Below are 15,408 nucleotides of genomic sequence, written 5' to 3' on the forward strand. Positions count from 1 at the left end.
TGATAGTTCAAGACTTGCTAATCTTAAAAAGATACAAGGCAGACTGAGGATAATGGAACATGGCGGTATTTTATTTTAAAAACAAATGTATAATAAAATAAATGAGCGATGCAAAATTGAAACAGCCATAACTTTACACAGTAGCAGTGTCACTCCCCTCCATCCTCTGCTAGCCTTTTTCACAGCAACTTTTCTGCTTCTGAACGAGGCGTCAGTGAGAAGCCGCCTCTCAGTTTTGGTTAATTTTTTCTTTTTTAAATGGGTTTCATTTGTCCCCTTGGTGTATTCTGACTCCAAAATTTAGCAAAAAAACTGCATAATGGGACAAAAGGGTGAGAAAAAAACAGAACAAAACACGTTGAAGTCTAAAATACATCCATCCCTTTTTGTTAATGCACGACGTCACATTTGCAAAGGAGAAGGCACCATTTCTGAAGACGTGTGTGTTGTTTAAGCAGGCGCTTGCACAACGTTTTGAGTCAAAAATGCAAACTGGAAGGACACAGGAAAGGGGAAGCGTTGGACCTGTACTGTTGAGAGACCTTATGCAAATGTGAAGAGGAGGAGGAAAGGGCGGAGGGTAGGGGTTATTTCACACACACATACACACAAAAAAAAACACAAAACTGTATTTACACTTGTTACATGTACGCAGTATGAAAACAAAAACTTTGAAGTTTTAAAAATCATCTGCATAAATTTTTTATCACCAGCAACATCGGTTATGTACAATTATATTAGTCTATTTCCTGTATCCGACTATAAAAGGCCTACATTATAAAATTGTTCTTTAGGTCTCCAATTCATCCAGAACCATCAACGTTACAACACAGTTTTCCTGAGTACAGTATGACGAGTGCCAGTGTTTGATCAATACTGCTCTGTGCCCCACTCAAGGTCACTTAATTCCTCTTTTTTTTTTTTGTTTTTTTTTTTAAACACAGGAGGGGAAGGATCGACTGGTGTAACACAGTGAGTCCCGCTGTTTGTTTTTGCAGAACAGAAACTGACAGAAAACGTGCGGCGCCGGCATCGAGCGCGCAGCACAGATTGTGAGATTAAACGACAGAGCACATCTCTTCCATACAACAGAAAAAGTGGAGAGTAGGACCGTTAGGCAGACAGGAGGGTTAGAGGAATAAAAAAAAAAAAAAATCAAACTGAAATCCACTGACTCCGCTCAGCTGTACATCCTGTGAGCTGATGTATATGCATGAATGTGTGGATTTGGGGGTATCCATAATGTGCTTCTGCTAACTTGCACCACAGGGTGTTGCTAGGATGAGAAGGTGGTGACCAAGGCGATGATGATGATGAGGAGAAGGATGGCCAAACAGATTCCAATCCAGAGTTTTTTCTGCAGCGGGAGATAAGCACACAGGTTAGAGTCATTCCAGGAAAGAAAAATCAATCCCCCCCACCCCATCATGGTTTCAGAGTGGGGCCAATTTATAGTCTCCGACACACAGAAACAAGTACAGCGGCCCCTTTTTCTGTGGGATAGATCGCTGGTTATAATAAGTTACAGCATATGAGAGGTCTCATTTTAACCCAACATGTAATACCAGGCTTGTTTTCTAAAGTTAACCTTGTTTTTTGTTTCCTTTTCTTTCTTTTGTGCATGAGCAACACACATCGTCTTTTTCCAATCACGTCATAAAACCAGAGCTTTCCCAACTGATCATCATGAGCCTGTGAAGCTTAGCTGGTGCCATAAAGTCTGACCAGATGGGGATTTAATTCAAAGAGTCAACACCCAAAGACAAGCTATTGTGTTTTCAGGGCCTGTAACTTGCACAACTTTTGAATGGCTTCAATAAACAAGCTAAAGTTGCTGTATATAAAAATCAGCTGATCGTGATCGGATCAGGTGGGAGATGCTCACTGATTTTATATGGGATGATGTGTTCAAGATTAAAGCAGTTTTCCTGCAAAGCGCTCAACCTCAAGCCAAGATTTAGTCACTTCTATTTAATTTTATTTACATAGCGCCAAATCACATCGGCAGTTTCCTTAAAGTGCTTTTTACTTTAAAAATTTAAAAAAAAAAAAGAAATCAGTATTTAATAATAAAACCATCCCCTTTGAGCAAGCACTTTCCGACAGTGGGAATAAAATAATCCTTTTTAACAGGAAGAACCCTGCAGCAGAACCAGGCTCAGGGAGGGGTGGCCATCTGCCCCGGTGGGACAAATCTGGATCTTGTTTATCCAGAGGGTCTCATTTCTGAGCTTAAAGTTGACCTGAAGCTGTTTGATCAGTGCGATGTGTCATGTAAACACTAAAGTCGCTCCATTTCATAACCATAAGCAACATTCAGGAGTGTTAAAGCATCCCAGCATTCGAAATACAGCTAGAAGATGTGCCTGGTATCAAAAAGGAGACGTTCACATGCTGTTGCTTGTTTCGACCAGACACCTTTCCCACATGGTTATATGACCCTTCAAAGTTACCGAAAAAGCACTTTAAGTTTTGTCCAATGAATTATAAGGGGAAAAAAAGGGTCCTGGTGCTTGGCTCTCATCTCTTATTGTGTAGTTAAGAGCTATGAAGGCTTAAAAATGCACACATGAGACCCTAATGTGCAAAATTACAAACTGAGAGCAAAAACTGATCAGGAAAGTGTTTGCTCAGGTTATATATTAAAGGCTTTTTTTCCCCATACATCCTCACTTCACAGGAGTCGCCCCCTGCTGGCCAAGAAAGTAGCACTTCACTTAAGATAAGATAAGATAGAACTTTATTAATCCCTCGGGTGGGTTCCTCTGGGAAATTCGACTTCCAAAAAGCACAGCAACGACCGAAGTTACAGTTACAGAATTGTTTTTTTTTTTTTATATATATATATATATATATATATATATATATATATATATATGGATAGCGTAGTGGTTAAACTACACGCCTTTGGAACAGAGGATCGCAAGTTCGATTCCTGCCTGGGGCGTCTGTATCCAGTAAGGGTCCTAAGGCTAGACCCCCTATGCTAAGCAAGCCTACCGCAGACATGAGCGAGACAGATAAATATGAAGGCATGCCGGCTCGGACGTCGCCCGGATCAACAAGGTCCGCGTCAGGTGTTGAGGAACCAGGGCACCCTGACGAAAAGTGGGCTACTGGAACAAGAAGGCATCGGTGGGCAAGGGACGAAAACAGGGCGTTGTTGGAATGCTACTACGCAAGTAACCCCGGCGGAAGGGGCTACATGAATAGGATGAGGGACCTATGGATTCTTCGATACCCAACATCCACAATCACGGCGAAACAACTAGTAGCTCAGTGTTCCAACATTCGAAAGAAGGGACTGCTCTCACAGCTAGAGATTGACGAGGTACAACACAAATGCTACGGCAAGGAGGAGTCAGGACGCCAGGTCAGGGGGGAGATATCATCACCCCCACCCGAGATTGGGTACATAGCCCCAAGTGCGATAGGAGAAGGATCGTTGAGTGCGAGAGGAACTGACCTGAAAAATAGGATCATGGCCAAGCTTGAAACCTGGATCCCCCGTAGCCGGTTACCAAGATTACGTGAAGTACCCTCAGAAGGTCTGCTAGATGATGTTAATGCAGCACTACGGGCAATACCTACAACCACAATTACCGACACTAACAAGCTGATCTACAATACGGCAGCAGTGATCAGTGAGATGCTTGGCTACAAGTTGAACAGCCACAAGGGGCAGTACCCTCCATGGAGAAGGAGGCTAGAGGGCAAGATCAAAGTAGCACGGAGGGAGGTTAGCCAACTAACGGAGTTGCAGAAAGGTGCGACAAATAAGGTGCCTAAGAAATACAGCAAGTTGTCCATACCTGAGGCCTTGGAAACTGCCAAGCAAAGACTCACAGCCTTGGCCAGCCGCTTGAGGAGGTACACCAGAGAGATAGAAGGCAGGAGAATAAACCAGCTGTTCTCCACAGAACCAGCAAAGGTGTACTCTCAGTGGCAAGGGAACAATAAGAGAACAGCACCACCAAGGCTGGAGACGGAGCAATACTGGAAGAGCATATGGGAGAAGGATGCAACCCATAACGGCAATGCTCAGTGGCTAGAGGATCTGAGGGCAGACCACAGCGACCTCCCTGAACAGGGTCCAGTAACCATCACAGTGGCAGATATCCAAGAAAGGGTCTCCAGTATGAAGAGTTGGACAGCACCAGGGCCCGACATGGTTCACGCCTACTGGCTGAAGAAGCTGACTGCACTCCACGAGCGTCTGGCAGCACAAATGAACCAGCTGCTAGTTAACGAAAGACACCCGGAATGGCTAACTGAAGGCCGGACGGTCCTGATCCCCAAGGACCCCAAGAAGGGACCGGTCCCCTCCAACTACCGACCAATAACCTGCCTCAGTACTACATGGAAGCTCCTGTCAGGCATCATATCGGCTAAGATGAACAGGCACATGGGTCAATACATGAGCGGGACACAGAAAGGAATTGGCAAGAATACCAGAGGTGCAAAACACCAGCTACTGGTAGACAGAACAATCAGCCGAGACTGCAAGACCAGACTGACCAACCTGTGCACTGCCTGGATTGATTACAAGAAGGCCTATGACTCAATGCCCCACAGCTGGATACTGGAATGCCTAGAATTGTACAAGATCAATGGGACCCTAAGAGCCTTCATCAGGAACTCAATGGGGATGTGGCGTACAACACTAGAGGCCAACTCCAAGCCCATAGCACAAGTTACCATCAAGTGCGGGATCTACCAAGGAGATGCTCTGTCCCCACTGCTGTTCTGCATAGGCCTGAACCCCCTCAGTGAGATCATTAACAAGACTGGCTATGGATACCGACTACGGAACGGAGCAGTTGTCAGCCACCTCCTGTACATGGATGACATCAAGCTGTATGCCAAGAGTGAACGAGACATTGATTCACTGATCCACACTACCAGGCTATACAGCAATGACATTGGAATGTCGTTCGGACTGGAGAAGTGTAGTCGGATGGTAACAAAGAGAGGGAAGGTAGTCAGAACTGAGGGGATTGAACTACCAGAAGGCAACATTGCAGACATAGAGGACAGTTACAAGTACCTGGGGATCCCGCAGGCAAATGGGAACCATGAAGAGGCCGCTAGAAAGGCTGCAACCACCAAGTACCTGCAGAGGGTCAGGCAAGTCCTGAGGAGTCAGCTGAATGGTAAGAACAAGATCCGGGCCATCAACACATACGCCCTGCCCGTGATCAGGTACCCTGCTGGGGTAATAAGCTGGCCAAAGGAGGAGATAGAAGCCACTGACATAAAGACAAGAAAGCTCCTGACCATGCATGGAGGGTTTCACCCCAAGTCCAGCACCCTGAGGCTGTACGCTAAGCGGAAGGAAGGGGGCCGGGGACTGGTGAGTGTCAGCACCACAGTCCAGGATGAGACAAGGAACATCCAAGAATACATTGGGAAGATGGCCCCAACTGACCGAGTGCTCAGTGAATACCTCAGGCAGCAGAAACCCAAGAAAGAGGAGGGAGACGAGGAACCATCATGGAAGGACAGGCCCCTGCACGGTATGTACCACCGGCAGATAGAGGAGGTGGCTGATATCCAGAAATCCTACCAGTGGCTGGACAAAGCTGGACTGAAAGACAGCACAGAGGCACTAATCATGGCAGCACAAGAACAAGCTCTGAGTACAAGATCCATAGAGGCTGGGGTCTATCACACCAGGCAAGACCCCAGGTGCAGGCTGTGTAGAGATGCCCCAGAGACTATCCAGCACATAACAGCAGGGTGCAAGATGCTAGCAGGCAAGGCATACATGGAACGCCATAACCAAGTGGCCGGCATAGTGTACAGGAACATCTGTGCTGAGTATAACCTAGAAGTCCCGAGGTCAAAATGGGAGATGCCCCCAAGGGTGGTGGAGAATGACCGAGCTAAGATCCTGTGGGACTTCCAGATACAGACGGACAAAATGGTGGTGGCTAACCAACCGGACATAGTGGTGGTAGACAAACAGAAGAAGACGGCCGTAGTGATCGATGTAGCGGTTCCCAATGACAGCAATATCAGGAAGAAGGAACACGAGAAGCTGGAGAAATACCAAGGGCTCAGAGAAGAGCTCGAGAGGATGTGGAGGGTGAAGGTAACGGTGGTCCCCGTGGTAATCGGAGCACTAGGTGCGGTGACTCCCAAGCTAGGCGAGTGGCTCCAGCAGATCCCGGGAAAAACATCGGAGATCTCTGTCCAGAAGAGCGCAGTCCTGGGAACAGCTAAGATACTGCGCAGGACCCTCAAGCTCCCAGGCCTCTGGTAGAGGACCCGAGCTTGAAGGATAAAACCGCCCGCAGGGGCGTGCTGGGTGTTTTTATATATATATATATATATATATATATATATATATATATATATATATATATATATCTCGTTAGCTTCATAGCATAATTGCCTAAGTCATTTGACTAAGTCAATGACTTAGGCACTTATGCTATGAAGCTAACGAATAAATAAATAGGAATAAAAAATAAAAATACAAGTGAATTGCACATTTCAAGTATTGAGTCTATTGCACTGTTGACTATTTACAAAAAGTATTGCACAAGGTATTGTACAGTGAGGTGCAGAGGCACTACAGCTTAGTTGTTCCCCCCTCCTTTGTCCTCCTGTTTCCCCTCCCTCTCCCCTCCAGAGAGGAGTTAAACAGTTTGATGGCGTGTGGGACAAAGGAGTTTTTAAGTCTGTTAGTTCTTGTCTTGGGGAGAAGCAACCTGTCACTGAACAGACTCTTCTGATTGTTTATGGCCGTGTGCAGAGGATGCCCATCAGTTTCTTTAATGTCCTTTTCTCTGCCACTGTCACCAGAGTGTCCAGCTTCATGCCGACCACAGAGCCAGCCTTCCTGATCAGTTTCTCCAGCCTGCATGAGTCCTTCTTTGCTGTGCTGCTCCCCCAGCACACCACAGCATAGAAAAGTACTCCAGCAACCACCGACTGGTAAAACATCCTCAGGAGCTTCCTGCAGATGTTAAAAGACCTCAGCCTCCTGAGGAAGTACAGTCGGCTTTGGGCTTTTTTATACAGGTGCTCTGTGTTGCATGACCAGTCCAGTTTATTGTCCACCCACAGCCCGAGGTACTTGTACTTATCACACAGTCTAGGATTTTTAATCTTTTTAACGAGAGTCTGATAGAACCAGACAGATGGGATTACCACAATATTTGAGAAGCTTAATTTATTTGCTGTTCTCCTCCATTAGAGCAGTTTCCAGTGTCAATATTTACAAACTCTCCGACTTTGGAGCGTGCTGCCGTTAAGCACACAGAGGCCGCTCCTCTGCACGTTTAGCACAGTGATCGAGTTTTAGTGGCGATCCAAACAGCATTTCTCTGCAAGGCAGCATTTTCCAAAGCAGAATAATGAGGAAACTCGTTTCAGGAAGTTTCACCTTGCGTCACTCATGTGAATACAGGGCAGAGCTATTCTCTCATAACAGCACGGAGGAGGAAGAAAAACAAAGAGGATCGGAGCCCTCTCCTCGTTTTCTCTGTAAAGTACCCATGAAACCAAAAGAGGATAGGACTCTCTGCAGCACAAAGTGTCCGTTTATTGTTATGCATCTCTGCTGTTTCTGATTTAGTTTTTTAATTTAGGAGATTTTAGGACAACTGCTTACACTAGGAAAGCTGGTATATTTATAGAAAAAGGCACTAAGAGAATATTAGGAAAACAGTGAGTCGTGTTTCCATCTCTTCATCAACACATTCTGGTTTTCCAAATTTAATGATAACCATTAAATTAATTACTGTTTAATAACAAGCTTAAGGAAGTATTTTCATAGATTTTACAGTTTCACTGAGTGTAGTCTGTGTAACTCTGACCTCTAAATTGGAAAATAAGTATTTCTCATCCTTTTTTTTCCCCCAATGTATTAACATCAGGTAATGTCTGCATGGAAATAACCAACAATCATGCTTGATGACAGTTGGTTAGGCCTCTCTACACTCTCATTTCTGATCACAAGTCCCACTAAAGGACTTCAGGTCATCATGCCACCCTCACCGAGTCTGATTCTGACATGTGTACATGTAGGGCTCTGACCAGCTCCTGCTCTCTCCTCCACACTGTGGAGACCCTGGAGGAGCTGAAAGGGGTACAGGTACTATCTCATGCCAGTAGCAGCGAAACAAAACTAGAGGAGGGATAAGGAGAGAGCACGCACTGTAAAACCATTTGGCAGTTGCCTTGTTGTTGCCTTTCTACCAGTTGTTGCTTTAATTTGCACCAAAGCAGCTGAAATCATAAACGTTTCTGCTTCCTAACTGGACAGACTAATCCTCCTGAAGTTCACTCTTTGTGTTGTTATTTTAGAGAAAAGTGAGAACCTGCAGAAACGAGCACCTTAATGTGAATGTGGGAAAACAGTCTCTTGGCTAAGAGGCTTCGCATCGATTTGCATCCTTGTTTAGATTGTGTGTGTAATCGAGCTGCGAGAAAACTTGGCTTCGTCGTTGCTGTGAGTGTAATGAAAGTAAAAGTGACGCTTAGATCGACTGATTAAAAAACTGTCCTTTTCATGATGTCATTCGGGTTTCTCTGTGCGTACCTTGCGTGATCTATGCTGATACGTGACCGCTTTCTCCAGTTCGCCCTTTGCTTTCTCCACGTAGTCTGAAGACTTGTTGATATTGTTCTCAATCCTGTCCACCATCTCGCCCTGCGGTGAACAAAAACATCACAATCAAACGCCATCCGCAGCCCGAACCAGCTCCACCGACTTCATTGGCGCTGCGTTACCTGAGCCTCCACCTCCATGGCGAGGTACTGGAACATGTCGTGCAGCTCTCTGATGCTGCTCTCCAGCTTCAGGATCTCATCGTGCCGGGACTCGATCTCATTCAGAGCCTGCCTCGTAGCTTTAGTATCACTCAGGATCTGGACACCATATTTATTAGGGAAATCGTGGACAGCAGAACCAGGCACAACTTTTCAGGGGGTCATCTATGAACAGCAGCACAAAACCTGCAGGATTCTTCGCACGAGCTACTTGAGTTAGACTACAGCACAGCTAAGGGCTGCACAGGATATTCTTACCATATCTGTAGTCCTGTTTGAGCAGTAAGAAAGGTGTGTGAAAGTTACTAAACCTGCAGCCACAGAACACCTGCATCTGCTGCAGGGAAGTCTGTGTTGTGGTTTCTCATGTTGAAACACACTTTGCTTTTTGTTAACTTCGCACGTACTCACATTTTGGGTGAAAACATCCGTCTGCCCGCTCTCGAGCATCGCATCCAGCTGCTCATCTGTCACGTTGCTGCCAGCTGAAGACAGGAGAAAATCGAATCAGAGCGTTTAGAGGAACGCGCAGAACGGTGAAGATATTGTTCTGTCCTCGTCTACAGCTGATTACAGCGCTCCCATTAGCATTATTCACACTCTACTAGAGTAGCTTTGCATGATTAGCAGTTCAAAATAATCTCTTTATCTTAAACTTGAAGGCGTTTCAGCCATTCCCCTTTTAGCCAACCCTCTTCTGACTGACGGGTGGAGCAGGGTGGGTGAGCTTCGAGATAAGAGGTCCCATTTAGGTCACTGTAATATCCATACTAGAGATGGCACGATACCACTTTTTTATGTCCGATACCGATATCATAAATTTGGATATCTGCCGATACCGATATGAATCCGATATAGTGTTTTTTAATCAACAAAACTGTTTTTTTAAATATCTTGCTGCATTTTGTATAAGTTCATACTCAAGTTTAAAACAACGACTACACTAAAGCTATTCTGTTATACCTGTATGCAAAAAAAAATATTTCATAGTTCAGCAATACTGATCAATCTAATAAACTTAAACCTACACCATCCTCCCTATTCTGGTATTTTAAAGAGTACTTAGCGTAAATATTAAGCAACCTAACTAATAGGGTTCCAACTCCCAGCAACAACAAAAATAAATAAATAAAAAATAGGGAACCACCCCTCACGCGCCACCTCATGATGCTTAATCGACGTAATCAACCTTAATTTGATGCAGTGTGAAAAAAATGCACAGAAATCAATTCTTTTTCAAGAAATATTAAATAGATTCAACATCTTTCTTCAACAAAATTGCAGACTGCACAGATGGTACCTTCCCAAAGGAAAAAGTACTATAGCTTACTAGGGTATATTAGACTTAACAGTTACTATATACAGTAATGGACTTCTATACATTTTACATCAGATTAAAACTTTGGGTGTAAGATTCAGATAAATATTAAATAATTAAAAGCGAGACATTTTAAATGAGAATAAGAAAGAAAAGTATGTCTTTGTGCCCCCTTTTCCCTGTTAATGCCCTATCGGCCCCCCTGGCTAAACTTTGCTAGATCCGCCCCTGCACAGTTACCAGCGTCAGCTACGTAGAAAAAGATCCTCGAGTAGAAAGTAATATTAAATAAATTCTAACAACAGCTGATCAAGCTTAAACGTGCTGCTGTTGTTCAGCCGCTGGTTTCCTCTTTCTGGTGCAAAGTGGGCCAAAAACAAACAAGAGACACGGACTCGCGACAGAAAAGCCGATCAGCTGATCATTAGCAGTTTCATGATTGAAGTAGCAGCTGGAGAGCGAGAGGCAGTCGCTCGTTAAGCTTAACGCAGGAATGCTTTACAAACATTCAGAGATGGACTTACACACTTGCTTTACTTCTCTCGGGATAATTTTGTTGGAGATGAAATGCCGGGTTGCTAGCGAAGCTCCACATGCTATCCAGACCACCGACAGGTCCGGCATGCCACAGCCGCTCTATCACGTGATGCATACTGCTCCAACGTGCTAACGTTCTGAGGTGAGTTACGGCGTGTTGCAAGTTTTGTGAGGTGCTTTCGTGATATTTAATGGATCGGATTACATTTTTATTTTTCTCCGATATCCGATCCAGTAATTTAGGTCAGTATCAGACCGATACCGATACGTAATATCGGATCGGTCCATCTCTAATCCATACATCAACATTTTAGAGCAGTTCAAGGCCTGAGCTTTTTAGTTTGTACCTAAACTGACTTCATTATTTGACTGTATGGTTTCATTTAACAGGAACGACCACCACTGCAGGATATGACAGGAAATTACAGCAGTGCTTTCTAGTCATTCGTGACCACACATGAAGCTGTGCAGAGCTGCTAGCCGAGCACCTTTGACTCATCTTTGGTCAAATCAGCTTCAAGCACCAGCATGGTGTCGGAATTCTTTTAAAGTGAACTTGTGCTTTTCCTTTAATTCATGTCCAGTTTTAAAGGTCGATGATCAAATTTTAAAATAATGTGATCAGTTTATGTACACGTACTCCCTGTGAGCCAAAAGCTCAGGCTTCAGACTGTGTTCTTCTAGTCTTGGCTCAGTATGACGTTACAGAGAGGGGATATTTCTAATATGGTCACAAACCCCACCCACTGGCCACCCAACCTTTCTGTGTTTGAGGGGCAGCCAATTAGGAGAAAGTTGTCTTAAAAAGGGGGAGGAGCTAAAACTGCTTTTGGTACAGTACAAGATTAAAAAATAAAATAAAGGATTATTTTGAAATGTGAATCATGCAAAGCTACCCTAGTAGAGGCACACTGCACATTAGTGTGAAATATCCATCTCACCCCCTTTAAACATATGTTGTGTCATTTTAAAACAGAAAGTGACAGAAAGAAGAAAACGGCATGGCGTTGTCACCCGACTTTAAACCTCCTGCCGTAGTGTGGAAGTGATCGGTAAAACTGATTTCCCCAAGTGAGACCACAGACCACAAAAATCTGACAAGGTGACAGATATATCTCCTCGGTGCTGCGTGCTACTCACTGATTTTCAGCTGCCTCTGTATTCTTTCAACGTTTCTATCCCTGTACTGAGCCTGGATGGTGTTACAGTGGCCCATGAGCTCCACAAACTCCTTGGACAAGATAGTGTGCTGGCAAAAGGAGAGCGAAAGAAAAAGGAAGCAGAGTGAAAAAACAAATGTAGTCGTAATTTCCCTCAAAATTTCCCCAAAACCAGCTGTCATTTTCACAATGAGTGGCCATTACAGATAACACCTACGATTTAGCTGCTTTTAAAATGGTTATCAATAACCGCAGTCTAAACTATCAGCACAGCATTCATTTCCACTTTAAGGCTATAAAGAGCATTAAAACTGATCATACGCCAGTCACATGACCTCGATGGCATGCTGTTTACAGAGAAAATAGAAAGAGAGGGGCGTTATGTTTTTAGCTGATTACAAAAAGTCTCGGGTGCTACCTGTGTGCGCTGCATTCGAGTATTTATGGGTATGTATTTCCCATCATCCTCTCCCTTCTTGGGCTCAATACCTGTGGAAAGACGGCCATAAGTCAAGCCATGCTGAACAAAATAATAAATCTTTTCCCCCTGCAGCTCAAAGATACTCACTCTTCAGCTTTCTCTGGATTTGACCAGCCAGCGTTTTGATCTCGTCTCGAAGAGTTTGGAGCTCTTTCTTCATATCTGTGCAAAAGATCAAAAACAGTAAATTTAGCAAACAAAACCCTTGAATAGGACAACCTGATCGCCCCCTCTCCTCTGACAGTTTACTAACATGCTTCTGTCTGCAACTTTCGGTGAACCACTACACCTTATATATGACGATATATTACGCACCTTCCTTCGGTAGCGCCTCGCCCAGCACAGTTTTCTGTTTGTTCTCGAGGTCAGACACCATCCTTTTGAGCTGCTGGAGCCCCTGGTGAATTTCTTGGGTCTGACGATAACAAGGAAAGAATTTTAGGGAACAAAAGAACTATTTTGTTAGCTCAATTTATCTCATATATCAAGCAAATCTCATCCTATTCCCTCTATCAGTCCTTATAGCTAAAATGGGTGCAGCTCCCTCTGATATCTATGAAGCAATGCCAACATATGTAAGCTTTCTTTGTGTTAGCTGGCTCAACAACACCTAAAGTCCCCCATCAGAGACAATAACGGGTATCACACAGGCTTTCTGCTCCAGGCTCTGACTGCACTTACAAAAACAAGGCACTACTGGTGCAGCAAATAATTCAGAGAAGCAGTGCTGCAGAAAAGTGTTTGTTTTGTGAATTCATATATTAATATACCATCACATGAAAAAAGAAAGTTTCCACTGGACTCTCTGCAGTTCTGTAAGAAGTAGTAAGTCTGCAGCGTAACCACATCCCCTCTTAACCCTACGCCGTAACCTGACGTGCACCTCCTAAGAAATATAACTACATGCTGGGTCGATGCAGCACACAACATGTGGAAGGTTATGGCGTAGGGTTAAGAGGAGGTTCCAGTTTTGTCAGTTATGACGCAGCTTTCCTACGCATTTGATTAGGAACACCTGGCTGCTACTTGCCCTCTTATTTCCTGCCGAAGCAACAAAGGTTTTTGATGAGACAGCTGCAAGTTAAAGCTGTGAAATGTTTAACTTGATTCATCATAATATTCAATGGACCATGGCTCGATGACAAAGGTGTGGAAACCACTTCAGTCTGTGGCCAAATTAAAGTCAAAATTTTAAGATGCCGGCTACAAATTTTGACTTATGGATGGAAAAAGAAAAAAGTTCTTTAGTGAGCGAGCTTCCATGATTAAACCCTGTTTACACTGCTGCTCAGCTTTCCTCAGCATGAAAAATATAAGCATACTTACAACATATTCTCAATCAGTGAAAGCACATTTCCAGATGATTTTTAACCAAAACACTGAACATAACCTTCTGCAGACCAGGTCATGTGTTCAGTCTAAGTTGCCATAGTGATCCAGCCAAGTAAAAAGCCACCTTCATGACAGTTGAAACTGACTTCAGGCTCAGTATGGCTCACTAACCAATTAATCTGCCTTATAACTAGACTATTCACGCTGGTTGAACAACTACTGATTTTTTAAAAATAAAACACTTGCATACAGCACCGTTAACCCACTTATTTATGCAGGACAGTTTAAACTGCTCTGACTCCTCATCTATTTAACCTGACACTGGATGTCCAGCCTCTATGGCTCCCTGCCCTTACGTCCTTGTGTCCTCTCCCCAGATAACCTTGGTCCTTATCCTCCAGCTTCTCTCCTCCTGTTGGTGAATGGTGTCACAAACATAAACGTCTTTCTAAAAATTTATAGTGGCAAGAAGGTCAAGTGGATCAGGCCTCATATTTTCCATGTTTTTGCTTTGGACCAATAAAAACAAAGAACAAACCAATTTCTATCCACGGGCCATCAGGCTGGATCACTGATGAACTGTCGAACTTTAATTATTCATAATTGTACATTTGCAATTTTGTGCATTTATATTAACCTGTAAACTGTGTTTTGCTTGTAAACGTCTTGAATCTTGAAATATGAGAATATCTAAGGCATTCCTGAAATATTAGTCACACTTTTTGGACCTTTAAAATACTTTCTAGAGGGAGTTTTCCATACCAAGAATAAGACTCCAAGGACAAAAATGTGGATATGCATAAATTGATAAGTTTCTTCAAACCATTTTAAATCAAAACCAAAAGATATTCAAACACATTACTATAGAGGCCTAAGATCAGCGCAGAGAATAGTCACATTTTGTGATATTAGGTGAATAACTCTGGTTCCTTACTCGTGACAGTTCGGGTACAAGGAGACTGGGAGTTAGCAGACTACGATTTGTTGACAAAACAGGTTAAGAACGCATCAGCAGCAGTCTGTGATATTTAAGCCTCTGTAGTGCATTTTTGTCTCTCTTTTGCACAAATGTAAAATTCAGAAGTGTGTGCAAACTACCAAAGTGAATGAGTAACAGGAGGACAGTGCAGATCATTTGATTTTGGGGGATTTTCCAGAGAGAAGTGCGTGATGTTTCTGCCTCACCTTTCTGAAAAAGGTTTCATTTTCCTTCTCTGAGCCTCCAGATCTGATCAGCGCTTTGCCCTCCTCGTCGTCATCCGAAGCCTCTGCGGTCTGAAGTCACATTGATTTTAAATAACATAAACAGAAGAAAAACAGTGAGTGCTTTCTCGCTGTCCGAGGATGTGAATCATGAGCCCTGCCCTGTCCCGGCCTGCCCTATCCTTTAAGGAGAAAGGACTGAAACGGAAGTTGGAAGTAAAACATCAATAAAGTCAACTTTTATAAAGAGAAATATCTGCAAAAAAATCCCACTTAACCACTTTTTGATTCCCTCTGCTCGTCTAAGTTGTCCCTGTAGACTCTTAGGTTAACTCGGGTAAAGTAGTGAACTGGGCTAACTTAGCCACGCTAGCGGAGCTAGAGCTAATGTTAGCACTTTACTTTGAAACTCACATTTCCTAATTCTTTGGTCCGGTCCCTCATTTTTCCAAAAGCGAAGGGAAGAAATCAAAAGTAAAAAACGCTGCACTGAAATAAAGCGAGCCGCTCCCAAAGCGTAATCTCGGCAAAGTTCACGCCGCCGCTGTCATTCAACTAGTAAACTCCAGCGGCAGCGCGTCTTCTTCTGCGGCCCA

At 43.8% G+C, this 15,408-nt stretch overlaps 1 protein-coding gene across 2 annotated transcripts; it reads right to left on the reverse strand.

The window, feature by feature from the left end:
• Positions 1–50: 50 nt before the first annotated feature.
• stx4 (syntaxin 4) lies at positions 51–15,408 on the reverse strand. 2 transcript variants are annotated; one of them, XM_085466897.1, is made up of 10 exons: positions 15,227–15,408; positions 14,795–14,884; positions 12,593–12,692; positions 12,365–12,439; positions 12,215–12,285; positions 11,777–11,885; positions 9,193–9,266; positions 8,743–8,880; positions 8,552–8,662; positions 51–1,357 (listed from the first exon to the last, which is right to left on the reverse strand). In XM_085466897.1, exons 1-10 carry the CDS (start codon positions 15,254–15,256, stop codon positions 1,277–1,279), a joined length of 879 nt encoding a protein of 292 aa, XP_085323023.1. In that variant the 5' UTR covers positions 15,257–15,408; the 3' UTR covers positions 51–1,276. The 2 variants fall into 2 exon arrangements, with proteins under 2 accessions (XP_085323023.1, XP_085323024.1); XM_085466898.1 differs by lacking the exon at positions 15,227–15,408 and adding an exon at positions 13,925–14,021 and having other exon boundaries at positions 14,795–14,858.

The sequence above is a fragment of the Copadichromis virginalis genome, linkage group LG8, assembly GCF_057382275.1.
Source record: "Copadichromis virginalis isolate Kocher_CV1m ecotype Utaka linkage group LG8, C_Virginalis_male_GT1.1, whole genome shotgun sequence".
Classification (NCBI taxonomy): domain Eukaryota; kingdom Metazoa; phylum Chordata; class Actinopteri; order Cichliformes; family Cichlidae; genus Copadichromis; species Copadichromis virginalis.

Bases quoted from the DNA above. Each gene is read 5' to 3' on its own strand.
- stx4 (XM_085466897.1), bottom strand. From the start codon at position 15,256: ATGAGGGACCGGACCAAAGAATTAGGAAAT. The intron at 12,693-14,794 runs GTGAGGCAGAAA...TGTTATCGTCAG, and splicing joins ATGAAACCTTTTTCAGAAAG to ACCCAAGAAATTCACCAGGG. The intron at 12,286-12,364 runs GTGAGTATCTTT...GTCTTTCCACAG, and splicing joins AATCCAGAGAAAGCTGAAGA to GTATTGAGCCCAAGAAGGGA.